Source organism: Pimephales promelas, chromosome 18 (assembly GCF_988280905.1).
Source record: "Pimephales promelas chromosome 18, fPimPro1.hap1.1, whole genome shotgun sequence".
Lineage (NCBI taxonomy): Eukaryota > Metazoa > Chordata > Actinopteri > Cypriniformes > Leuciscidae > Pimephales > Pimephales promelas.
In genome coordinates, this window is record NC_142786.1 from 8,070,040 (window position 1) to 8,094,231 (window position 24,192).

A 24,192-nucleotide genomic window follows, 5' to 3' on the forward strand; every position below is an offset into this window, starting at 1 on the left:
TATGACTAAGAATGCCTAAAATACTCTGTGGTTACCATATTCGTTTTCAGGAGAAAAAGAAACACAGTAAACAAATCAATAGTTAGGGTCATAAGAGCCTCCGTACCGTTGATGGCAGCATTTCACTTGTGCAGTGCTCATATGAACCCCAATGACGTTCAATTCATGTCGACCGTGTTGACAGAAATACAACAAAGAGACGAGCTGCTTGTAGCGACGTGAGAAATAAATACCACATTGATAACAAAGTAATTTACCTAATATGTAAGGCAGCATAGGATATTGATACGAATAAAGGTAAATGTTTGGTTTTTGCTGTCGTGTATTGTGAAGTAATATTGTAAGGTTAACCACCTAGCTTAGCACAAATCATCTGCTACGTTAAACAATTTGATGTCAGTCTGTTCAAGATTTTTTTATGATTAGCCTTAAAGTGATTAACATGTAAAGCGATGTTTATATTATTTGTGTCCTGGAAACAATTATCTGTCTCATTCCGTGTCTGAGATTCTCGTGTTTAAAAAGTTAAAGCCAGACTTTTATTTCATATTCGATGGTTGTGAAAACTATTGAAGAGACACGCTGCCCGTTGATGTATTTTCCGTTTAAATGTGGTAACGTAAAAGTTTTGATTTTAATGTGCTAAAAAGTAATAATTTGTAAATAAGGGAAGGTAAATAATGATTCTAAGCCAGTGACATTGATTTACCAACTGTTGGAAAGTAAAATATTTTAAATGGGAGAAAATTGCACTGTTATTGACGCTGACAAAAAAAGTATAATAATGTTACCATGTTTTTATTTATTTCTACCGTGTTAATTCAATGTAGTTCCTTTACTTATCACATAAATAAGTTGTTATTTTGTAATATGGTAATCATTATTATGGTGCAAATCAAGATACTATTGTATCTCCATTTGTTACCACCACAGTACTTTTTGTCAGGGAAGCATTCAGCAGTTTCATAACATTCAGTTTTAATTTTTTTAATTATTATTATTATTTTTTTACAATAATAACTATTGGTTCCACAACAGTTAATATATTTATGTAAAAGCATTAATATATATATATATATATATATATATATATATATATATATATGGAATCCCTCAAAGCTTCCAGAATTGTCCAAGGAAATTTGTAATTTGCAGAGTGAAATGTCTTTTCCATATTGTTTCTCTGCAGGTGTGAACACAACTGGAGGGCAACACAGAGGAAAGGACATACACAAGACTTTCAACTGGCTATTCATAGAACTGGCTTGTTTTCAGCGCTGTTTGACTTTTGAACTGCATCCCCCTGAAGTGTTACTTTGACTATTCAATTTTTTGAATGTGTGATTCTACTCTCAGGTGTGCTGGAATGAATTCTACCTACCAGGCAAATGTATAAATGAACCAAGACTGGTCTCCCTGATCAGGACATTTGAGAGTTTTACTGCATTTGAACAAGAAAGAGTGAAAACCGGCAGCCAAAAGACCACAAAGCACTGTATTTGCACAGTGTAAATATTGTGTAGACACACAAAAAGAAAGTTCTGGGCTTCGGAGCATTACGTCTTTCTGTACTTCCCATTGCCTTAGCAGACTAGTTATTTATCACACCTGTCCAGGTATAATTTTCTATACTGCGTGCAGGTGTGCAATATTTATGCAAATAAATATTTATTTCTCTTCTTTTAGAAGAGCTCTTGTAAAACACCTCGAGTGGCAGCATTGCTCTTATTAATAGAGCCTAAGCTATATGTTGAATTTGTAAATATCTAAAACAAAAAATAAGATTCTTTAGTGAAACCTTTTTACTGAGACCTTGGACACTGTGAATGGTTCGTTAGATCTTATTAGACCTTATTAGGTAAGGCATTCGAAAGTGAAAAAGACGTGGGGGAAAAAGAATATAAACTGAAAATACCCACAAAGCAGTGATAAAATGGCAACAAGGATGGAGAATGCTGGCCCAGCTGTCATGGGGTTGAACACACACAACAGGCAGTTTGTAGGACAGCCTAAAGCCCCTTCTCAATTAGGACCCCAAACTGCAAGTCCTCAGCCCATGGGGACCCAGAAACCTGAAACCAATGCAATTCAGGAAGGACCTGGCATCAGGTAAGCTTATCATTGTGTCACATTCAGACTTGATTTCTTAGCTAGAATCTGTCCATTATATATAACATGTCTGTGTGCACTATCTTTAAGTTTTTTTCTTTTTAATGTTTTTAAAAGAAGTCTTTTTAAAAATGTATTTGACTAATAACTAAAAACTGTTTTTATTTCAAATAACAAATGTTTTCTATTTTAACATATTTAAAAATCAAATGTATTTCTGTGATGAATTTTCTTCAGTGTCACATTATCTCTGAGCAATGTTTGTAATATGCTTATTTGCTGCTCAAGAAACATTTCTTTCTTTCTTTTGTGTTAAAAGCAGTTTCATGGAAAGTTAACAATGCTACAATTTTTTTAGGATTCTATGATGGGATTGTTTTTAGAAAGTTCGAAATAGAAATCTTTTGTAACATTACTGTCAAAGTTTATTACTTATTTAATGTGTCCTTGCTGAATAAAAGTAGTAATTTCTTTAAAAATAAACTTTTAAATGGTGGTGTGCAATCTGTTTATGTATACTGTATATATTCATAATTAATCACTTATACTACTTACACACAGGTTTGGTGACGACTGGAAAAGAAGCCTCCAGCTTCCCTCCAAGGACAATAGAGTCAAAACTTCCGTAAGTCTTTTAGTGAAATATAATATAATATAAAATAACAGTGTAATCTAAGTCCTTAAATGGTGTAATGCTGATACAATCTCCTTCTGATCCAACTATTTCATGCTCTTTCTCTCAAGGATGTGACTGCAACCAAAGGAAATGAGTTTGAGGACTACTGCTTAAAGAGAGAGCTGCTGATGGGCATTTTTGAGATGGGTTGGGAAAAGCCCTCCCCCATTCAGGTAATAGATGCGGCAAATGCAAAACCTAGACTAGTAGACAATTTTTGCAGATGAATATGCTAGATAAAAACCAGTGTCCTCGCTTTTTAAATTCTTTATCTGTTCTTTATCTAGAATAGTATTAAGCATTGTAGAACATCCATGGTGCCATGGTTTTTAAGCCTCTTTTATTAGAGTCCGCCCCACCCCAGACCTGATTAGTGACAAACATGATGCAAGGCAACAACTCACTGCAGAATGGAGTCTAGAGTATAGTTAAAATGCCCCTAATATTCAAGATATTGGGGAAAAGATTCCCCTGTGAGTGCAAATTCTATATAAATTTTATACAACAGTTTAATAAATTTGTTAATATTATGTTAATAATTTTTTGTACACAATATTATCTGTTTTTGCTCCATTTTGCCAACGAAAATATTACCTATAAAGCCAGAGTAGAACTCAGTTGAGTGTCCCCAAGCAAGCACGTTCTCAATGAGAGAGCCGATTGCTTCATTCCTGAATGAATCAGCCTTTTTAACTATCGAATGAATGAATAACTTTATAACTTACTCATTAAGACATTTACCACCACCTACTGACAATTTCAGTTTCTTATTTAGGGTATAATATAATAAAAAAGATCAGTTAATCATTCTCATGTCCTTTCAAATCTGTAAGACTTTCTTTCTTATGCGGATTTTAAAAGAAGATATTTTGAAGAATGTTGGAAACCGTTAACTGTTTTGGTTACCATTGACTTCCATTGTATGAACAACAACAACACTTAGACACATTTTTTTAAATTAAATTCTAAATAATGACAGAAAAATAAATGATGATGATTTGAAACCCATTAATATCTTGGCATTATTTAAAAGTAATTGCACTGTAAATGCATTCATGCCACCTCTGAGCTGCAGTAAACGGTCTGTAAATGTATCTAAATACTAATTCAGATGCAGCTTCTAATGAAAATAATAAATCATGGCAGTTGTAGTAGGTTTGTGTAATAAATGCCGAATCAAACACAATTTGTCTTTCTAAAGCTACTTTTTGTAATGTTTATTTGATGCTTTTCTCATCTCAAAACAGACTATGACACATGATATCATTAGATTAAAAAATGGATTTACTTGACAGCCCTATATATAAAATGTATACTTATTATTTGTATTATTACAAATTACAATTTTTAATCAATTTACCAATCTTTCTGAAAGATATTGGTATCTTCAGTGTTTATGCTTAATATTTTAGGAGGAGAGTATTCCTATTGCCCTCTCTGGACGTGATATACTGGCTCGTGCCAAAAACGGGACAGGAAAGAGTGGTGCATACCTGATCCCCCTACTGGAGAGAATTGACATGAAAAAGGATCATATTCAGGGTATCGCTCTTTCCCAAAATTTTTTACATATTACACATAGATAAACATTTTTTTTATCCTCCTTTTTTTTTACTGTGCTATATTTTGCCTGCAGCCATTGTGATGGTTCCCACTCGTGAACTAGCTCTACAGGTCAGTCAGATCAGTATTCAGATCAGCAAACACCTGGGCGGTGTCAAAGTCATGGCAACCACAGGTGGTACAAACCTTCGAGATGATATTATGCGCCTGGATGAGACAGGTAATGCTCTTGCACATAAAATATACCTAATCATAAATAGATTACAACATGACGATCTTCTGCAATAAAAACATGTTGTTTAAAACTCTCTTCTGCAGTTCATGTTGTTATAGCAACACCTGGCCGAATTTTGGACTTGATAAAAAAGGGTATAGCCAAAGTGGATAAAGTTCAGATGATGGTTATGGATGAGGTGAGCATCGCACAAGCTTGCATGCCCATTCAGAATATTAATAAAATGTTATTCCCTGTTGCACACTGTCATAATTGCACATCTTAAGATAGTTATTTAGGTGTTTAGATGTTAACACAACCAATATCAAAGTTCAAGCTGTTCATTGCCTGTTTTATTATAGGCTGATAAGCTGCTGTCTCGGGACTTTGTGGTTCTTATTGAGGACATCATTGGTTTCCTTGCGAAAAACAGACAGATACTGCTCTATTCGGCCACGTTCCCCATCAGCGTACAGACATTCATGGTCAGAGAAATCTTTTAAACACATTTATGCTTACATTCTGCTTCTCTCTTTTTACATCTGAAGGTTTTCTATTTATTCACTTTTGTGTCTGTAGGCAAAGCACCTGCAGAAGCCCTATGAGATTAATCTGATGGAGGAACTGACCCTAAAGGGCATTACCCAGTACTATGCTTACGTCACGGAAAGACAGAAAGTCCACTGCCTCAACACACTGTTCTCCAGGGTAAATAGTGAATTTCACTTTAGAACATTTAATAATCAGGTAATAGAACAAGTTATATTTGGGCTGGGTAAAATGTCATGTCACATGTCAATTTTAAAGGGATACCCCACTTTATTTTTTTTTAATTAGGCTCATTTTACAACTCCCCCAGAGTTAAACAGTTGGGTTTTACCGTTTTCGAATCCATTCAGCCGATTTTCTGATATTTTGAAGAATATCAGTAACCAGGTAGTTTCTGGTCTCATTGACTACCATAGTATATTTTTTTTCCTACTATGGAAATCAATGAGACCAGAAACTGTGTGGTTACCGATATTCTTCTAAATATCAGAAAATTTTACCGAAAACGGTAAAACTCAACTGTTTAACTCTGAGGGAGTTGTAAAATGAGCCTATTTCCAAAAAAAGTGGAGTATCCCTTTAACACCTAACCTATAGATGCAAAAAAAACAGCACTGGGCTGAACTTTCAAAACATTGCTGTGTGCTGGATTAGTATGCGCATACATATGGAGTTTTTATCAGCTGAGAACTCGTGTAGGGCTTATAAAATGTGAAAAAGAAGTCAAAACAGCACCAGAAATTCCTCTTTTTGTAGAATTGAATTGTAGTGGGCAATATTGCAACTACGACGAGAAAAACCTGTCCTTTTTAGGGTCGCATCTTGTGACATTACGTGCTGTTTTTTATTCGTTTAGCCTTCTTTGGTCCATGTATGTTGCGTTCATATTTCAGTCAAAACACACCAGAGTTAGTTAGGAAGCGGACCGAGACCCACATTTTGAGAAGTCTGTATTGGTGCGCACCAAGGATTGGATGACAGTGTTACACTTATTCAAATGAACCGCACCAACATCAATCGTTTAAATTGAACCAAACCTGCCAAGTGTGAACACTGGATTACACTACACAAGGTTTGCAAAGATTTTTGCCCTGATTTTCAGATTTACAAGACAAAACAGATTTTGGAGTTGACAGATTTCACAGAAAACAAAGTAGTGTATAATGGGCACAGACTCCAATTTCTTTAGCTTCAGATTATGATTCCATCCAGTCCGAGGATATCAAAACATATTTGATATTTTGAGTCGATTTTAGAACCATATCGTAGTGTATGAAGCATTGCTACTGTATATTATGTAATATACAAGTGATGCGTTTGCATCAATAACAATAAAGTTCATAGTTAGTCTACTGTATTAAAGGAGTAGTTCACTTTTGAAAAAACTTTTGCTGATAATTTACTCACCCCCATGTCATCCAAGATGTCCATGTCTTTCTTTCTTCAGTCGAAAAGAAATGAAGGTTTTTGATGAAAACATTCCAGGATTTTTCCCCATATAATGGACTTCAGTGGGAACCAGGCGGTTCAAGTTCCAAAAGAAACTTTTAGTACAAACTGCAAAGTTGTTCAAAGGGCTTTAAATGATTCCAGACGATGAATAAGGGTCTTATCAAGCGAAACGATCGCTCGTTTTGTAAATAAATAACAAAGTTTAAGTTTTATAAGCTCAAATGCTTGCCTTGCTCTGTTCTGTAACGCACCCCTGTTCGAACTCGTTCATCAAAATGAACAAATCTTTTTCCGAGTCATTTGGTTCATTCGGCGAAAGAAACGAACGAATTGATTCGGAAAAAGATTTGTTCATTTTGTTGAACGAATTCGAACAGGAGAGTCACGAACGTGCACCACAGAACAGAGCAAGGTGAGCGTTTGATCTTATAAAACTTAAACTTTGTTATTTTTAAAATAAATGAGCGATTGTTTCACTTGATAAGACCCTTATATATCGTCTGGAATCGTTTAAAGCCCTTTGAACAAGTTTGCAGTTTGTACTGAAAGTTTCTTTTGGAACTTGAACCGTTTGGTTCCCAATGAAGTCCATTATATGGGGAAAAATCCTGGAACGTTTTCATTAAAAACCTTAATTTCTTTTTGACTGAAGAAAGAAAGACATGGACATCTTGGATGACATGGGGGTGAGTAAATTATCAGCAAAAGTTTTTTGAAAAGTGAACTAATCCTTTAACATAACTATCATAATATGGCTGGTTTCTATTAATTTCGAAGTCTATATTCACCGTTGATTCAGTTCTGTTAAATAACAGTAAAGATCATCAAATATGAAATGAGTCCAATTCATCTCTAAAGTAGCTCTGTAGATGTCCAAACAGTCATCGTGCAGCTCTGTTCAGTTCTCTTCTTATAGTGTCCGTACAGTCAAATCAGTAATATTGCTGAATATTATGTGACCCCAACTAAGTTGTCAATTTAGTGAATTACAACAGAATGGATTGCTTCTACAGTTGACGTGGCCCCACGCTCTTGTTCTCTCCACAGTTGCAAATCAATCAGTCCATCATCTTCTGTAACTCTACTCAGCGAGTGGAGCTTTTGGCCAAGAAGATCACGCAGCTGGGCTACTCCTGCTTCTACATTCATGCAAAGATGATGCAGGTACGCGTTTCGTCGTTGTTAGATCCGGTTTAATTCAAATCTGTTTAGTCAAGTGCTTGAAACTTTACTTGTGACTGCAAACATATTGTGCTTCCTTTCATTCACATGGCAGGAATACAGAAACCGTGTTTTCCACGACTTCAGAAATGGACTCTGCAGGAACCTTGTTTGCACAGGTGAGTTTATCTCTTTTCTTTTGGATAACCCCAACCACAAAAATTACATTTTCTCAATAGTATTAGACTTTTGTTATCCCTAATTCAGTGAATGTGTGCTTTTGAAACAGATTTATTCACTAGAGGCATTGACATCCAGGCAGTAAATGTGGTCATCAACTTTGACTTCCCCAGGAATGCAGAAACGTATCTGCATCGCATAGGACGCTCAGGTGAAGTCGACAAGCATAAATAATAATACTAAATTTTGGTCGACTCAGCCTCTTCTAGTCAACTAACGTTTAGTCTATTAGTGTGCAGCACTTCAAATTACAACTGCTTTTATTTGATAATGTATAATTTAATGTCTCTGTGTTTCATTTATAGGAAGGTATGGACATCTGGGTTTGGCAATCAATCTCATTACTGCTGAGGATCGTTTTAACCTGAAGACCATTGAGGACCAGCTGGTGACGGACATAAAGCCCATTCCCGGCAGCATCGATAAGAGCCTGTATGTGGCAGAGTTTCACTCGGTGGACCCTGACTGTGAGGATGAAGCAGAGGCGGAAGCGGAGGTGTTTAAGCCTGCCAGAGGGTCTGACGCCCTTTAGGGAGCAACATTAGAGAGCAGGTGAAGACATACAGTTGGGTGGGCGTGTTAAGAACATTATGCACATTGTAATGGGTAAATTCATTCAAGTCTAAAGTTACTTTATTGATCCGATATCTAATATTGCAATGTGTTATTTCCATCTGAATCAGAGATCATTGGAGTGACTTTACCATCTGCTCTTTCTAGGACAGTTGGAGAAATTGAACCTGACTTTTGCACAAACATCTCCTATTGCACAAACCAGTTACTACTCGGCTCATATATTTCCTCATCTTTTCCACCTCCACAGTATTTTTTTTTTTTTAGTCCCTGCTTATGTTTTGCTCTTTTGTTTGCATTCATTGTTCATTTTTGGGGAGTTATGCCTCTTTATAAATGACACATTCCATTTGAGACATGCAATAATAAAAACAAAGCTTTCAGAGAACAGTTCCTGTTTGATAGAAAACTGTATTGGTGAAAATGGAGCATAGCATGCCTCATTAGTTGAGAATTTTACTCAAACCTTACAACAAAACATGTTTAACCCAAGTGCCTTAATATATGTATCGTCTCTGTCTTAGACTGGTGTATGTCATTGCAATGTTGAAGTATTCCCAAAGACAAGCACGTCGGTGCTACCTGATTCTGTGAAAGGATCATTGGTATTGATTTACTTCTAACATGAGAAACATTTTCAAATTCTTTTCATATTCAGTCTGAGGCAGCTGTAGAAACCAGCATCCATTCAAATATTGCAGAGCTCAGGATTGAGGTGTCGACACTAACATTGCACTAAACTGCCTGAGAAAAAAAAACATCTTTTGCATTAATATTGGTGCTTTTTGAAGTTTAATTGGCAGTCATTGACAAATGGTTGACAGTATTGTACATTGGAAATCATTAAGAAACTTCGAGGTATAAATTGTGGTTTTTAAACGGATAGACGATTTGAGGAAATTTTTGTATCTTTTGATATTATTTTTATATGATTTTGAAACTACTACATAAGCTATTTCTAATTTAAATGGGCATGCCAAAACTGGCATAATGTAAAAGATGTCAGACTACTACATGAAAGCTGATTGAAGTCACCACAAAGGATGTTAAAAATCAAATCCTCACATTTGTATGCACAAATACGTCAAATATTTGTCAAAAGGGGCTGTTTGGTTCATTTTTATTTTCATTTATTCGAAGGTTGATCAGTAGAGTGTTTTGTTGTTCCCTCTATACGTTACATATTTTAGTTTTCATTTCTTTAGATATTAATGAATGTATGAACGAAGTGGCAAATGAATGGACTTTATGCTATTTCTTTTTGTTTCTTTTTGCTAAAATGGTTGCTTTTATCTTTTACTGAATTTTGCCTTTGATTCATATTCTGTCTGTTGATACAAATACAAAAAAAAGACAAGTACATAAATATACACATTATTTGGCAGTAAGGAGAGGTAACTTGTTTTATTTTTATTTGGGTGTTTGCAGGAGGAACTTTTCATAACCTTGTTTCATTTATGATTTTTTTTTTTTTTATCAAGACAGAGTATTTTTGTATTGCAAAATTGTAGCATCTTCTGAGAGGCAGCTGTGATTGATTGATTTTTTTTTTTTTTTTTCTCCACCCATGAGATGTTCTTTATTGTGGAAAAATAGTTATTGCTACGCAGGGATATGTGGAGCTTTAGTGTAGAAACCTCAGTTTGCATGTTATTTTAACTTTTAAAACAGCAGTACAGGCAAATGTTTATTGCAGAGTTAAATTAGGAAACCTTGAGCCAGATTATATATATCTGCTGATGATGCTGTGCTGTTGAAAAAGAAATTTGATATTTCAAAATGGACAAACTTTAATTCTTTTTTCCATCCTGCAGTGATGAGCTGTGTTTTTTTCTTTGTTGCTGTTGTTTATGGTGAGGGTGTTTCTGAAAATGAAAATGTATATGTAATATTAATAAATGGGGGAGCAGATTTTGTGGGGACAAATGTTTACTTAATATTGGATTTCAGGATAAAAACTAAAGTAAACCAAAAGTGCGTGTGTGTGTGTGTGTACCGTATGTATGTACCCAACAAATATGCAGACATGCATGATACCCTGTTTGTGAGTCTAATTGATGCAAGAATGCTTTAATGGTCATGACAGTGTGTCTGATTGATTTATGTTTTGTCTTTGTTTATTTCATTTAAATAGCTTGGTTATATGTATAGACTTGGAATAGAATGAATGTGTAATCTATCCCAAAATTCAATACATTTAAATTAGAGATAACATACTCAGGCTTTTTACTCTTTTTACTCAATGTGAAACCCTAGGCCATTACCTGCATGTATTTACTTTTTTATTATGCCATATATTGATTTAAGTACCTACCAGGGGATGTATTTTGCAGAGGCAACCCCTCCTAAATTATTAAACTCTTGAAATACCAGTTTATATTCTGTCAACAATGAATGAAAATATTTGAAATGCTCTTTGTGAATCTAAATGTATTTTAAGGTGGTTTATCTGACAATTGTCACTCAAATGTCAATTGTTAATACAAATAATATATATATATAGAGAGAGAGAGAGAGAGAGAGAGAGAGAGAGAGAGAGAGAGTCATAGGCAATATTACTATATTTTAGTTCAACTGAACTGACTAGCTTTCATCTCGTCATTGGTTGTCAACATTTATTTCATTTCGCCACTAAAAGGCGATTCATTACACAAATTAAATGACTAAGCATTGTTTCTATTTGGTTTTACTTATAATTAAAGTTCACAGTTCTGGCTAAAAGACCATAAGCGACCTCCAACGCACATTTCATGACCTTCACGCAAATGCCCCTCTCAAACCTACATCATGTTTACGTAGTGATTGACAGATAAACAGACCAATAGCCATTCAGCTTGGGTTTTGTCGAGCTGAAAGCAGGAGGACTACAGTTGCGAATCGGTTCTTTCGAACAGTTTATCTGAACGAACAACTCTTTTACGTCTTCGCCAGATGGTCTTGATGCAATTGCGTCATTTCGCTTTTGAAAACCTTTTTTTCTATTACATTTCATTAATGAGGAATATGTTTTAATTTGAACTTTGTTGCCGCCTAGATTCAAGTCATTAACACATAGAGTCGCTTACAATAATGACTCGAAAACCGCTCTAACGCGTCCCGCTTCTGATTCATTGAAAAGATCCGACTCTAAAAGAATAATTCAAATCGAACATCCCTTGAAACACGTGGTTCTGTAACCAGGAGAACCGTCCTCTACGAAGCTCACCGTGAGTTGTCATTGAGCTTCTTTTTTATTATTAATTCTACAGTACTCGTTATGTATAACTCAGCTAGAAAGACTTTTATGTGCCACATCTAAACGGTATTTATATCGCCAGTGGATGTATTGTCTGAGGAATAACAAAAAGCATGTGGCATTTAACTTAGCTTTCGAGCTAATTTATCAATGAATTAAGTTTCCGTAATGGTACTGGTTGAAGTAAATTAACGTTACGTGTGTTTCATTTTGAGCTGGATGCTTCACAAAACAGCAGCAGCTAACAATTGTAGTCATTTATACAAAAGACCCTAACGTACATGCTGTTTATCCTCCACACATAAATACCACTGAGTTTTGACCCAAATTACTGATTACTGCTCACCATCTGAGCAAAGAATGTGCTCACCATCTCTGTTTTCTCGTGTCCTGTCTCAGAATGGGCAGTGTTTTGGCTGCCAGTGCCCCCAGCCCTCCTGCACCAGGGCCAGGTGGAGCGGGTTTGGTGTCAATGCCCCCAGGATTCACGATGCCGTCCGTCTCACCCGGCTCTGTCCCGGGCAGTTCTTCAGCTGGGCCCCAGGAGACCGAGCCTCCCCTTCCGAACCCCGGTGGCTTTGAAGAGTGCCATCGCAAATGCAAAGGTAAACTTAATTAATTACTTCATAAAATAAATAAATAATGTATAGTCCCTGATAAACTAATCAGTGAATCAACACTTTTAACTAAGCCATTTCAATTGTACCTTGGTTCATGAATATTACATTGTTTTCAAACAACTGTACAAAAAATATTTATTTTATATTTATTTTAGATTTATTATGTGTGTGTACATGTAGTACAGGTCAAAATACTATTTTTAATGGGTTTTTTTTAAAAGTCTCTTGCTCATCAAGCCTGTATGCATTTGATTAAAAATACAGAAACGTTTACAGTTTAAAATTATGTTTTTTAATATAAATTATATTTTAAAATGTAATTTATGTCTGTGATGCAAAACTGGTTTTTCATCAGCAATTACTCCAGTCTTCAGTGTCATATGATCTTTCAGAAATATTCTAATATGCTGATTTATTATCAATGTTGGAAACACTTGTGCTGCCTAATATATTTTTTATAACCTGTGATACTTTTTTTTTAAAAGATTCTTTGATGAATAATATGTTTTAAAAGAACTGCATTTATTTGAAAAAGAAATCTTTTCTAACAATATGTATCAAATCAGCATATTAGAATGATTTCTGAAGGATCATGTGAAGACCGGACTGGAGTAATAATGGCTGATGAAAATCCAGGTTTGCATCACAGAAATAGATTATATTTTAAAGTGTATTAAAATAGAAAACCATTATTTCAAATTGTAACAAATTATGTCACAATATTACTGTTTTTTTCCCAGTATTTTTGATCAAATAAATGTAGACCATTTCTGAAGGATCATGTGACTGAAGCCTGCAGTAATGATGCTGAAATTTTTTTCAAAAGTTTTCAAAATATATTAAAATTAGGGCTGTCAAATGATTAATCGTGATTAATCGCATCCAAAATAAAAGTTTGTGTTTTCATAATATATGTGGGTGCACTGTGTATAATTATTTTTTATATATATAAATACACACACATGCATGTATATTTAAGAAAAAATATTATTTATATATAAAATATTTATATTTATGTATAATATAAATTTTACATAAATCTATATGCAGTATATACATGAAAATATTTTTTTAAGTATATACAAGCATGTGTGTGTATTTATATATATATAAAATAATTATACACAGTGCACCCACATATATTGAAAACACAAACTTTTATTTTGGATGCGATTAATCGTTTAAAAGTTTTTTAAAGATTATTTATATATGTTTTTTAAATAATATTTCACAATTGATCAATTAAATGCAGCCTTGGTAAGCATAAGATTTTTTTTTAATGTTAAAAAATATTACAAGCAGTAAATATAAACCATTTGAACTGTATTTTATATCCTGCTTCCCCAGTTCAAAATCAATTCAAATTCAGGTTTTCCATTCGAATTTGAAAAGGTCTTCTCATTTCAATTGTACATTTTGCTTGAAATTTTGGGGATTACAAATTCCCGTTTTTTTACACTAATGTCTGTTTGTCCCTCAGAGGTTTTCCCCATGCAGATGGAGGGTGTTAGATTAACAGTCAACAAGGGCTTGAGCAACCACTTCCAGGTTAGTCCAGTGTGTTCACTGATGGAGCTGAACTTTTCTGGAGTCATGTTGTTGAAGAAAGTCTGTCAGTCCCTGGTTGTAGCCATCAACTCCTGTTTTAATTCCTAGGTGAACCACACAGTGTTGTTAAGCACTCAAGCAGATTCCAGTTACAGGTTTGGAGCTACCTATGTGGGGACCAAACAAATAGGACCAGCAGAGGTACATACTACAATGCAGTATACATAAATATACAAATGAAGAGTTCAGATGCAAAAGCCTTTAAATGCCATTTGAAATTTTCTTCTTTAATGATGATTTTTTATCAAACTTGTATATTTAAGTTCAGTAATTCCACTTAAATAACAATTAATAGGTAATTATCATTGCCATTTAAGTGAAATCACTGAACTTAAATATACAAGCTTGATAAAAATGATCATTCTAGAAGAAAATTTCAAATGGCACTTAGAGGCTTTTGCATCTGAACTCTTCAAATGTACTTTTTGATTTGAAAAATGAATTTGTGCTATTTACTCTAATGTGTATAGTTTACTTACATTTTTTTGTCAGGCCTTTCCTGTCATTGTTGGTGACATGGACAACACAGGGAGCCTAAATGCACAGGTTATTCATCAGATCACAGACAGAGTGCGCTCTAAATTTGCTTTCCAGGTGTGTATTTGTGAAAAAAGAACCTTTCCCCTGGTTTCACAGACAAGGCTTCCAGACTAAACTGCATGTTTGAGCTGTTTTAACCTAAAGTAACTTGCTCTGGCATGTCAGTGCCATTTTGTAAATATTGGCAGTGCCAATGTTTTTTCTCAAGATGCACACCAGTAATGTTTTTTTTTCTTCTTAGGAACATTTATAAAAGCTACTTAAAGGGATACTTCAGGATTTAGCATTAAGCTTTTATTTTCGAATTACCGTCATCATTTTGCATCATTTAAAAATCATCATTTTGCATTCTGGGAGTTGTTGTTTTTCATCCACATAAGCCAAAAATACATTTCTGGCTTTTCTCAGTCTAGAAAGCTCCAAATTCAAAAATAATTTCACATTTCTTCGACACAAATGACCCATTTTAAATACTCATTCATACTCGTTTAAATGTCCTAATTGAATTTAATTCTAATCCTGGCTTAATCTAATTCCTGTCTGTGAAACCAGCTCAATATGTGTTTATTTTTGATTAATTATGATCAAATATGAAAGCATTGCTGGATGCACTGAAACACTTGTGTCAATTAGACGCAGCAGCAGAAGTTTGTTAACTGGCAAGGAGATGCTGAATTAAAAGGGGAAGATTTCACTGCCGCTGTGACCTTTGGCAACCCAGATGTGTTGGTGGGGTCTGGTAATAGTCTTCTAGTTTATTTTAGTTGCTGTATTTGTTTTTAGTCATGTCTTTTCTATAGTTAATCTTTTCCTTTCCGTTTTTCTCACCTCTCATCCCTTGCATCTCTCTCAGGAATTGTTGTAGCTCATTATCTCCAGTCTGTCACTTCGTCGCTGGCATTAGGAGGAGAGTTGGTGTACCACCGCCGGCCAGGAGACGAGGGCACAGTCATGTCTCTGGCAGGCAGATATACAGGTAAACGCATATAAAGAAAGAGTAGTAGTTAGGCATGTGAGTATCAATTGTTATATGTTAATGTGCCCCTATTAGGCTTTTTCAGATATTACATTTCATGCAAATTTTGAAAAAGATCAAAATGTATGATAAACGCTTTTATTGTCTCCCTTAATAAAGAACTGATTCTGAACTGCCTGAAACAAGTCACAGTAATTCCAATCTTACTTCCTGCACGAAAAAAAAAAAGGCTTAATGCCAGCACGTGGTCTCCATTGGCTACTCGCGAAGAATGTGTACTTTGACCCTCAAACTCTGCCGTTGTAGCAGAGGCCTGGATAATGGTAATGGCCATTTCCCTTCTGACATGTTCTATTGATCAATCACAACAGACTGGGACAACTGACCAATCAGAGCAAAGTAATCTCTCGGAAAGGAGGGCTTTAGAAAGGCTGAATCCTTCGTCAAACCATTTCAGACACTGAGAAAAGAGGCGATGCTGCAATGAGAAAATGAAAGTGCTTTTGACCTTGGGTTTACAGTATGTAAACCTATTGTATGAGACCTCCAAAACAAAACTAGGAATCTTTAAAATAGCATAATAGGGGCACTTTAATAACAAGCTATTTTTTTTTCTTCCAATAACAAAAAGATAGTACACAATAAAATGTATAATGTAATCAGATTTTAGTTTTTAATTTTAGAAGTGTGACAGTACACAACTACATAGAAATTATAATAAAGATCTGATCATTTTCAGCCAATGTCTAGAAATCTTGTTTAACCCAGATTAAAAAAAAAGTAAAAATTTCATTTAATAATGGCTTTTTGAAAACAGGCAGCAACTTTATCGCCACATTGACACTAGGAGGAGCTGGAGTTCACGGGTCATATTATCACAAAGCCAATGATCAGGTAAATGTTCTTCAGCAGAATGATTCATGTCTTTATTCATTCATTTATGCTGTTTTGTTGCTTTATAATGACCTTTGTTTTGTTGTTTTTTGTATCAGTTGCAGGTTGGTGTGGAGTTTGAAGCGAGCACCCGTATGCAGGAGACTAGTGCGTCATTTGGGTACCAGCTGGACGTCCCCAAAGCCAACCTGCTCTTTAAAGGTTGGTACACATGCATGCATGCATTCATCAAGATTTCATCATTTTGTAAAGTTGATGATGAATTCAATAATTGCCTTTCTTGTAATATTTCACAAGGCCATATCAGAAAGCCATATCATTCTTTGAGCAGCATTAGTGTCATCATTAACTAGTCATTCCAAAGATTGTTGCCTGATATTTAAACTTAAATCCATCCCTAAATCCTGAAATTATATTTAAAAAAAAATTTATGGTTACAAAGTATGTGATAAACCCTGATTTACAGAATCTTTCACTATCTGTAGGTTCTTTAGATAGTAACTGGGTGGTTGGAGCTACGCTTGAAAAAAAGCTGCTGCCTCTGCCTCTGTCTCTGGCCCTCTGTGCTTTCCTTAACCACAGAAAAAACCAGTTCCAGTGTGGGTTTGGCATCACCGTTGGTTAAACCCACCTTCTTTCTTGGTTAATTCTTCGGTTTACACACCAGTGCTGTTGCTGGTGAAACGATAAAGGTTGGACCCACTTGCATATCCACACTTGTACAAAATCAGTGACTAAGAAGCAAAACAAATAAATATTTGTTGTTAGTTTCATGTATCAGACCAACCCCAGGGTTTTCATCGTGTTATTCTTGCAATGACAATTCCATAATCCCCCAAAAACGTAACGTAAAAACCAAGAAGGAATACAAATACACACATACATTTGTCATTCTTTTTTATTGTTTGTAAGTTCAGGTCTTTTTATAAATTATTTCCTTGTTTATTTTTCATTTCATTGTCAAAATCTTTTTAAAAAGTGTTGCTGTACTCATGTAAGCACCTACATAAATAAAAAATGTGTGCATTGCTGGACAAACATGGCTAAATTATTCAAACAAAACATATCTAACAAACTGAGATGTAGGTATAATATTTATGGACGTATTTTTTTTTCTTATATATTTGTCTAAAGCTCTGTTCAATGGTTGCGAAACATCCAACTAAGCCAATAAAGTTTTCACGTAATATTCTGTTAACTAATCCCAAATCGGACATTTCCCACATTGTATGCTGTGCCTTTATAAATATGTATATTACTTAATGACTTCTGCAAAGTGGTAAAATAGGTTGTGTATGATTAAAAACTTTTGGTGAAAAAATGATTATTACAACTACTTAATATTTTGTCTGTAAAGGATATGACTTTACTAACATAAATAGAATTTGATTTAGTTAAGTGAATACATGCGACAAAAGAATATAGAAAAAAAAAACCTTTGTCCCATTCTGTGTTGTATGTTCAGCAGATATCAGGCACTTTTAAATGCAGATAACTGTTGTGATGAGGAGGGCAATGTCCAGAAGGATTTTCTTTAAAACCTGACACATCAGTCATTATTACATCAACCTTACACATTAATACGTGCAGACCAACATGTATAGACACAAATGTACCTCTGTACCTTAAAGATAACTTCACATGACTGCAAATGAATAATTGGGAGAGAGTACTTTTAGTTTTTACTCTTTGTCCATATTCAGTGTATAAAGTTCATATTTTCATTTAAAAAAAAATTGGATCTACATTTATAACGCCTATACCATGGTAATTGACAAAAAATGAATTAACGCTGCTACGAGGGTGTTTCTAATACAACGGTTTCACATCTTTCTTTCCTCTGACTACTGTAATCAGTCTCGATATATTTCCCGCTTTTTAAAAGTCGTGAAAACGCTATGATGGTTTTATTGGAGCAAACGGGAATCCAAAAGTTTACTTAACCATGATGACTTCCACTTTTGAGTACCCTGTCCCTGTTGATTTTAGCATGTATTTTCATAGGAATGCAGACATAATTTTCACTTTCAATGCAAGTAGATCAATATAACTGAAGCTCTCTTGATGAGTTGATGGCAGTTTTGTGTAACTGGATAAATGCCTAAGACGAGTTACAGTATTGCTTAAAGTAACCTTTTACCTCACTGATGTACCGTTGATTTGTTCTTTTTTTAGACTGTGTGTCTCAAACCAATAAACAGTCAAGTTTGAAACGAAATCAAGATTGTGGAAAAATGTTTACTTTGTTCTTTTACTCTAATATAGCTAGCATAGCTTGCTGAAATGCCAATTTGAATGTGCAAACTAAATGCTTAAAAAGGGCAGAGATATACTCATCAACATTTCACATGTAATTTAAAATAATAGGAATAAGAATTTACAGACAACTGCAGATCCCTATTGTAACCTTATGTTGTTTTCCCATTAATTATTCTCTCACAGTTTTTCCTTATACATTACAAACAATTTTATAAGCCAAACATCTTAAACTATTACAAAAATGATTTAAAACAGATCTTGATAAGTTAAATATCTAACTTAACTCAAAATAAACTAAGCTTAAAATTTTAAGTCAAGCACGAACACATAATTTTTTAAGTTGAAACAACACGCTTTTTTATTCTAATGTTGAATTTTAAGTTTACAGTAATCATTTTTTACAGTTAAAAAACACTTTCAATTATTTTTGCATTCAGTTGTTAAATGTGTGCTTCATTTTGAAAAATGTATAGCAGAAATCTTTATGCGCCGGAAAACCTTCTATAGCCAATACATATGGCTCGTGAGAATGTTACCAAGAATTCTGAATCATAAAGTATTAATAAACATGATTTCTATTATAAAAATTCTTTATCCAAATATTTTTTACATATATATGGTTGAATGTTTGGGGATTCTATATATGCTAAATCTGTATACACAAAATCAAAACGTGAATTAATTTATTTTTGTTTTGTATTTATTTTTTACAATTTCTCAAAACAGTACTGGTAACCCAAAACCAAAACTATCGGAATTGTTTTTTGTTGTTTTTATATCGTAATGCGTCTTGAATACAGTTTGACGTTTTGGTTTTGTGTTTAAAGTATGTTATAGATTTCAAGAAAATGTGTCCTTTAAATATTTACATTTACATTTTAGACATATTTGTTATACAGGACTTAGTCACAGATCTGAGTTCCGTTAAGTTCAGTTGATTTCATGATGTGGAATGAGTGACATGGCATGTACAACTGACAGCAGGGCACTACCTTCTGGACTTTACTGCCTTTATCAGAGCTCTGCAACCCATTTATATACAGTGCTGATACCATCTCAACACTTACACACAGAAGAGGACAAGAGAAAGGTAAGGAACTGGACAAAAACTCAAATGAATGCATACTTATGTCTTTTTCAGTTAAAGGGATACTCCACTTTTTTTTTTTTCTTTTTTTTTTTTTTTTTGGAAATAGGCTCATTTGCAACTCCCCCAGAGTTAAACAGTTGGGTTTTACCGTTTTCAAATCCATTCAGCCGATTTTCTGATATTTAGAAGAATAACAGTAACCAGGTAGTTTCTGGTCTCATTGACTTCCATAGTAGGAAAAAAATATACTATGGAAGTTAATGAGACCAGAAACTGTCTGGTTACTGATATTCTTCTAAATGTCAGAAAATCGGCTGAATGGATTTGAAAATGGTAAAACCCAACCCAACTCTGGGGGAGTGGTAAAATTAGCCTATTTCCAAAAAAGGTGGAGTATCCCTTTAAGTGAAAACTAGACAAAAGTTATTATTGATAATGGCCTTGTCTAACAAAAGGATGTTTTTCTTCTTGTAGAGCTGGCAGATAACCATGAAAATCCTTGTAGTGTTTGTTATTGCAGCTTTCTCTGGTAAGCATTCATATAATTTTACCAATTTCTTAAAGGGTTAGTTCACCCAAAAATGAAAATTCTGCCAGTATTTACTCACCCTCATGTTGTTCCAACCCTCTATGTGTTTATTTGTTCTGCTGAACACAAAGGAAGGAAAAATATTTGGAAAAATGTTTTAATCAAACAGATCTCATTCCCCATTGACTACCATAGTATGTATTCCTACTATGGTAGTCAATGGGGAATGAGATCTGTTTGATTAAAACATTCTTCCAAATATCTTCCTTTCTGTACAGCAGAACAAATAAACACATAGAGGGTTGGAACAACATGAGGGTGAGTAAATACTGACAGAATTTTCATTTTTGGGTGAACTAACCCTTTAAGAATGTTTTTACCCCTCTCAAAACTGGTCAGACAATCATTTAATCAGCTTATATTCATATATAAATTACGTTGAATCCATCAGGTTGCCATGCCAGTATTATGTGGCAGGACCGACCAGAGGGCAGTATGGATCTAGTGAAAAACGCATTCTGGAATTACGTGTCTCAGGCAACTCTCACAGCTGAGGACACACTGAAGGTGATTCGAAACTCAGAAATGGGTCAAGAAATCAAGTAAGTGACAAACTGATAAACTGGCTGTGAAACAAATCATAAAACGTCGAAGAACACAAACATCCATCTCCGTTTCTCCACAGTGACAGGATCTCTAAAAGTGCTGATGCCATCAATGGATACACCCTGGCCATTCAAGGTCAAGTAACTCATCTGACACAGCAGCTTCTGGCCGAACTTTCCAAGGATGCGGATCAGTTGAAACAGCGGCTGGAACAGGAAATGACATCTGTGCACTCCCAGCTCAAGCCTTACGTTGAGGAGATCAGAGCTGATATTGAGGAGCAGGTTGAGCGGCTGAAAAAGGATGTGGTCACTTATACAGAGACCCTGAATTCTGAAGCCTTGAAATCTACTCTGGTTCAGGGGGCTGAGGAGATGAAGGCAAAACTGGAGAGAAGTTTCATGGAAATGGGTCCCCAAACCGAGGAGCTGAAGCAGAAACTGGACCAACACTTTTTGGAGTTTCAGAAGAGCATGACTCCATTAGCCCAAAGCTTTCAGAGTCAGCTGACCCAGGGAAGTCAGGAGCTTCAGAAGAATCTGGCTCCCTATTCAGAGGAGCTGAGAAAACTGGATCCATACGCACAGGACCTGAAGGCCCAGTTAACAGCTCTCTGGGAGTCTTTTGACAAGATCAGCAAACCTTAGAGACTTTATGGAGACCTTTTGGAAATGCAAAAGTGTGCTTCTGTTACCATTGCGGGTTCACCTAATATATTTCTTTGTTGCTCATGTATGTTTTTCAGGGAAAAAAATGCTAAATAAAATAATGTAAGCACTATGATTGATATCCAATTTTTTTTAAAGGGTAACTAAACCGCTGGTCTGACTCAGAGCCAGACTTCACCCACTGGCAATATTTGAAAATGCTGAAAAAGTGGGCAGACCCCAGCGGAGATAGAGGGGACGAAAAAGATGCTAAAACACTCTATCCTGATCGTTTTCAATACTCATAATTCCAATTACTGACTCCCTACATTGGTTTTGACGACACAGGATAGTTTTTATACTGCCAAGGGCGTAGCTTGTGTGGTGAACTGAAACCTGCGGAACATCCAACAGGAAAATTCAACTGCAGTTGCCACCGTTAAACCTGAAGAGGGCAGCACTAAGACGTTTTTACATCATAGCCTATTTTGTAGAAATTAAACACTTTATACACAAATGTCAAAAAAGTTACTCGAAAGACTGGTATTAATAAAGATCCATTCTTACAGATCATTAACTAAAAAAGTTGGTTCGGTGTTTAGTTACTCTTTAAAGATATTTTGCAATATTATCTCATGATAGCATGTACAGCCATTCATTAGCTTACCAAAACAAGGAAGGAAGGAAATAAAGAAGAGAAGAAAAAAAACTAATTGAAATTAAATACATAGGCTACAATGGTTATTGGGACATAGCAAGACCTTTAATGTAAGACTAATAAGTGGGGTTTTTTTAATGGACAAAGTGTAGGAACTTGAGTCATCCACATTTTACAGAAGTAAAGTTGCGGAGTTGACCATAACAATTTGTTTTTAGCTAAATAAATGCAAACAATTACTATACATGAAGAGATATATAGCCTACATTTGGAGACAATGCAAATGTCTTTTCAATAGTCTTGAAGTAAACCCATTGTCCTACACTTAACCCATCCAAGTTAGCACACACATTAGTAGCACACACACACTGCAAACTTTCCAGCAGGCATTAATTTATCATAATCCCCATGAAAGGTTTTTAAACATCTCTAATTTCTAATGTCATAGTCCATGTTCAATATTTTTATGTGTGAGGCTTGAGGCTTCAGAACTTTTATTTTACCCCTAGTGTGATTACGTAAGGCTGGAAGACACCACACAACTTTAATAATCAAAACAGATTTTAAAACACGTCATCATATTGCCAACTGTGCAAATAGTGTAGTGACCAGTAAATTCCGGGGCCCGGTTTTAAGGCAGCCCCCCCCCCCCTCTCTGACTGCAACAGTGGAGAAAGGTTTGCTCAATTTTGATTGAATCTTGATAAACTAGCACAAACAAATGTCCAACACCACCAGCAGATTCCTCAAGCTTGAGAATGAACTCTCATTGGTCTACAGGCAGTTTCTGCCCTGCACCCATCTTAAGACTAATCCCCAAGGGTTAGGTCAGAAACACCATAGAAATTCTTTAGGTCATGTTATGTACAGCTGTGATGTGGTTTTTGCCAATTCAACCTTCACAATCTTGCTCTTACTGGTGGATCGTGAAATAAGTGAAGATTGGCCATTAGGCCACACATATATAGTGAAGCCTGCACCACTATTTTGGCAGTGTTTCAGTTTCATTGTCCATAGTAACGAAGTAGAACTACTTAAGTACTGTACTTAAGTACTAAAATGCTGTATCTGTACTCTACTAGAGTATTGTTTTTTTCTCATATTTCTACTTTTTATTCAGTAGATATTTTTGATGAATTTAATACTTTTACTAAGATATTTTTTTAATGTTCTGCTAAGTTATTCGTTACAATTATAGAAATTTTACGAATCATTCGTTGCAAGTTGGCTTTCATGCTGCCTAAATCACATGCCAGTTTTAGGTAATAGTATTGATTGACACACACATTGACAACTAATGCAGGGGTTGTCCTGCAATGACATTTTTTTGGCGGCCGCCAAAGCAAATTTGTATCCCGCCAAAGCGCCTTATTTGATTGCTAGTTCAAACTTTTGACTACTTTCTTAATTAATTACATGACACAATACTTGTACTTTTACTTTTAGTACTTACGTAGTGCATTTTAAAATAAACTACTCGCAATACTTAAGTACAAAAAATGTTGAATACTTTAGTACTTTTACTTAAGTGTGGTGCTTAAAGAGCACTTCAACTTTTCATCTACTCAAGTCACTTTTTTGAAAGAGCACCTGTACTTTTACTCAAGTCTGGGTTTCTACTTTATACATCTCTGGTTAATAATAATAATAAACTTAATGTGATAAACAGGGCAGGCAATAAGTCTTATAATGTCAATTGTGCAAATGACAATGTATCATTGCCTGCAAATTTATATTTATACTCCAATTGAAACCTATTACATAACTTTATCAAAACAACCTATTGTTTAATCTATTTACTATGCGTGATGCGTGAGTCAAAATGACTTTATCACAGCCTTCTTGCACAAAGTCTTCATTTAAGAAATGCTCAAGATAATACACTCATTCTCTCTTGTGTGAGATGATAGCAGTTTGCTGACATGTTGTCTTATGTTTTAGTTATTTTAAATACAATGATATTTCTAGGAACTGTGGTCATTGTAAAATGGAC

The 24,192-nt window shown here is 34.9% G+C and overlaps 3 protein-coding genes across 7 annotated transcripts; all 3 read left to right on the forward strand.

Moving 5' to 3' along the window:
- Nucleotides 1–141: 141 nt before the first annotated feature.
- LOC120483518 (putative ATP-dependent RNA helicase DDX6) lies at nt 142–10,751 on the forward strand. 4 transcript variants are annotated; one of them, XM_089123001.1, is made up of 15 exons: nt 142–297; nt 1,190–1,384; nt 1,435–2,109; nt 2,671–2,734; nt 2,854–2,958; nt 4,198–4,327; nt 4,422–4,568; nt 4,667–4,761; nt 4,925–5,047; nt 5,142–5,270; nt 7,611–7,727; nt 7,840–7,903; nt 8,014–8,115; nt 8,270–8,516; nt 8,685–10,751. In XM_089123001.1, the coding sequence occupies exons 3-14, from the start codon at nt 1,934–1,936 to the stop codon at nt 8,494–8,496; spliced, it is 1,479 nt and encodes a 492-aa protein (XP_088979127.1). In that variant the 5' UTR covers nt 142–297; nt 1,190–1,384; nt 1,435–1,933; the 3' UTR covers nt 8,497–8,516; nt 8,685–10,751. The 4 variants fall into 4 exon arrangements, with proteins under 4 accessions (XP_088979127.1, XP_039534516.2, XP_039534514.2 ...); XM_039678582.2 differs by having other exon boundaries at nt 1,190–2,109; nt 8,648–10,751; XM_039678580.2 differs by having other exon boundaries at nt 1,190–2,109.
- Nucleotides 10,752–11,601: 850 nt separating this feature from the next.
- On the forward strand, nt 11,602–17,376 carry tomm40l (translocase of outer mitochondrial membrane 40 homolog, like). 2 transcript variants are annotated; one of them, XM_039678845.2, is made up of 10 exons: nt 11,602–11,743; nt 12,172–12,377; nt 13,873–13,940; nt 14,049–14,141; nt 14,493–14,594; nt 15,174–15,279; nt 15,394–15,516; nt 16,334–16,410; nt 16,509–16,611; nt 16,896–17,376. In XM_039678845.2, the coding sequence occupies exons 2-10, from the start codon at nt 12,173–12,175 to the stop codon at nt 17,033–17,035; spliced, it is 1,017 nt and encodes a 338-aa protein (XP_039534779.2). In that variant the 5' UTR covers nt 11,602–11,743; nt 12,172; the 3' UTR covers nt 17,036–17,376. The 2 variants fall into 2 exon arrangements, with proteins under 2 accessions (XP_039534779.2, XP_088979128.1); XM_089123002.1 differs by having other exon boundaries at nt 11,739–11,838.
- Nucleotides 17,377–19,606: 2,230 nt separating this feature from the next.
- apoa4a (apolipoprotein A4 a) lies at nt 19,607–21,672 on the forward strand. Its single transcript, XM_089122740.1, has 4 exons — nt 19,607–19,759; nt 20,234–20,288; nt 20,740–20,890; nt 20,974–21,672. Exons 1-4 carry the CDS (start codon nt 19,622–19,624, stop codon nt 21,539–21,541), a joined length of 912 nt encoding a protein of 303 aa, XP_088978866.1. The 5' UTR covers nt 19,607–19,621; the 3' UTR covers nt 21,542–21,672.
- Nucleotides 21,673–24,192: the final 2,520 nt, after the last annotated feature.

What these genes read in the sequence shown, in the direction of transcription:
- LOC120483518 (XM_039678582.2), top strand. Translation starts at nt 1,934, where the DNA reads ATGGCAACAAGGATGGAGAATGCTGGCCCAGCTGTCATGGGGTTGAAC. An exon ending in CAGGAACCTTGTTTGCACAG is followed by an intron (nt 7,904 to 8,013) that starts GTGAGTTTATCT and finishes CTTTTGAAACAG; the next exon opens with ATTTATTCACTAGAGGCATT. An exon ending in GCATCGCATAGGACGCTCAG is followed by an intron (nt 8,116 to 8,269) that starts GTGAAGTCGACA and finishes TTTCATTTATAG; the next exon opens with GAAGGTATGGACATCTGGGT.
- tomm40l (XM_039678845.2), top strand. Translation starts at nt 12,173, where the DNA reads ATGGGCAGTGTTTTGGCTGCCAGTGCCCCCAGCCCTCCTGCACCAGGG. An exon ending in GTGCCATCGCAAATGCAAAG is followed by an intron (nt 12,378 to 13,872) that starts GTAAACTTAATT and finishes TTTGTCCCTCAG; the next exon opens with AGGTTTTCCCCATGCAGATG. An exon ending in ATCACAAAGCCAATGATCAG is followed by an intron (nt 16,411 to 16,508) that starts GTAAATGTTCTT and finishes TTTTTGTATCAG; the next exon opens with TTGCAGGTTGGTGTGGAGTT.
- apoa4a (XM_089122740.1), top strand. Translation starts at nt 19,622, where the DNA reads ATGAGTGACATGGCATGTACAACTGACAGCAGGGCACTACCTTCTGGA. An exon ending in CAGAAGAGGACAAGAGAAAG is followed by an intron (nt 19,760 to 20,233) that starts GTAAGGAACTGG and finishes TTCTTCTTGTAG; the next exon opens with AGCTGGCAGATAACCATGAA. An exon ending in GAAATGGGTCAAGAAATCAA is followed by an intron (nt 20,891 to 20,973) that starts GTAAGTGACAAA and finishes GTTTCTCCACAG; the next exon opens with TGACAGGATCTCTAAAAGTG.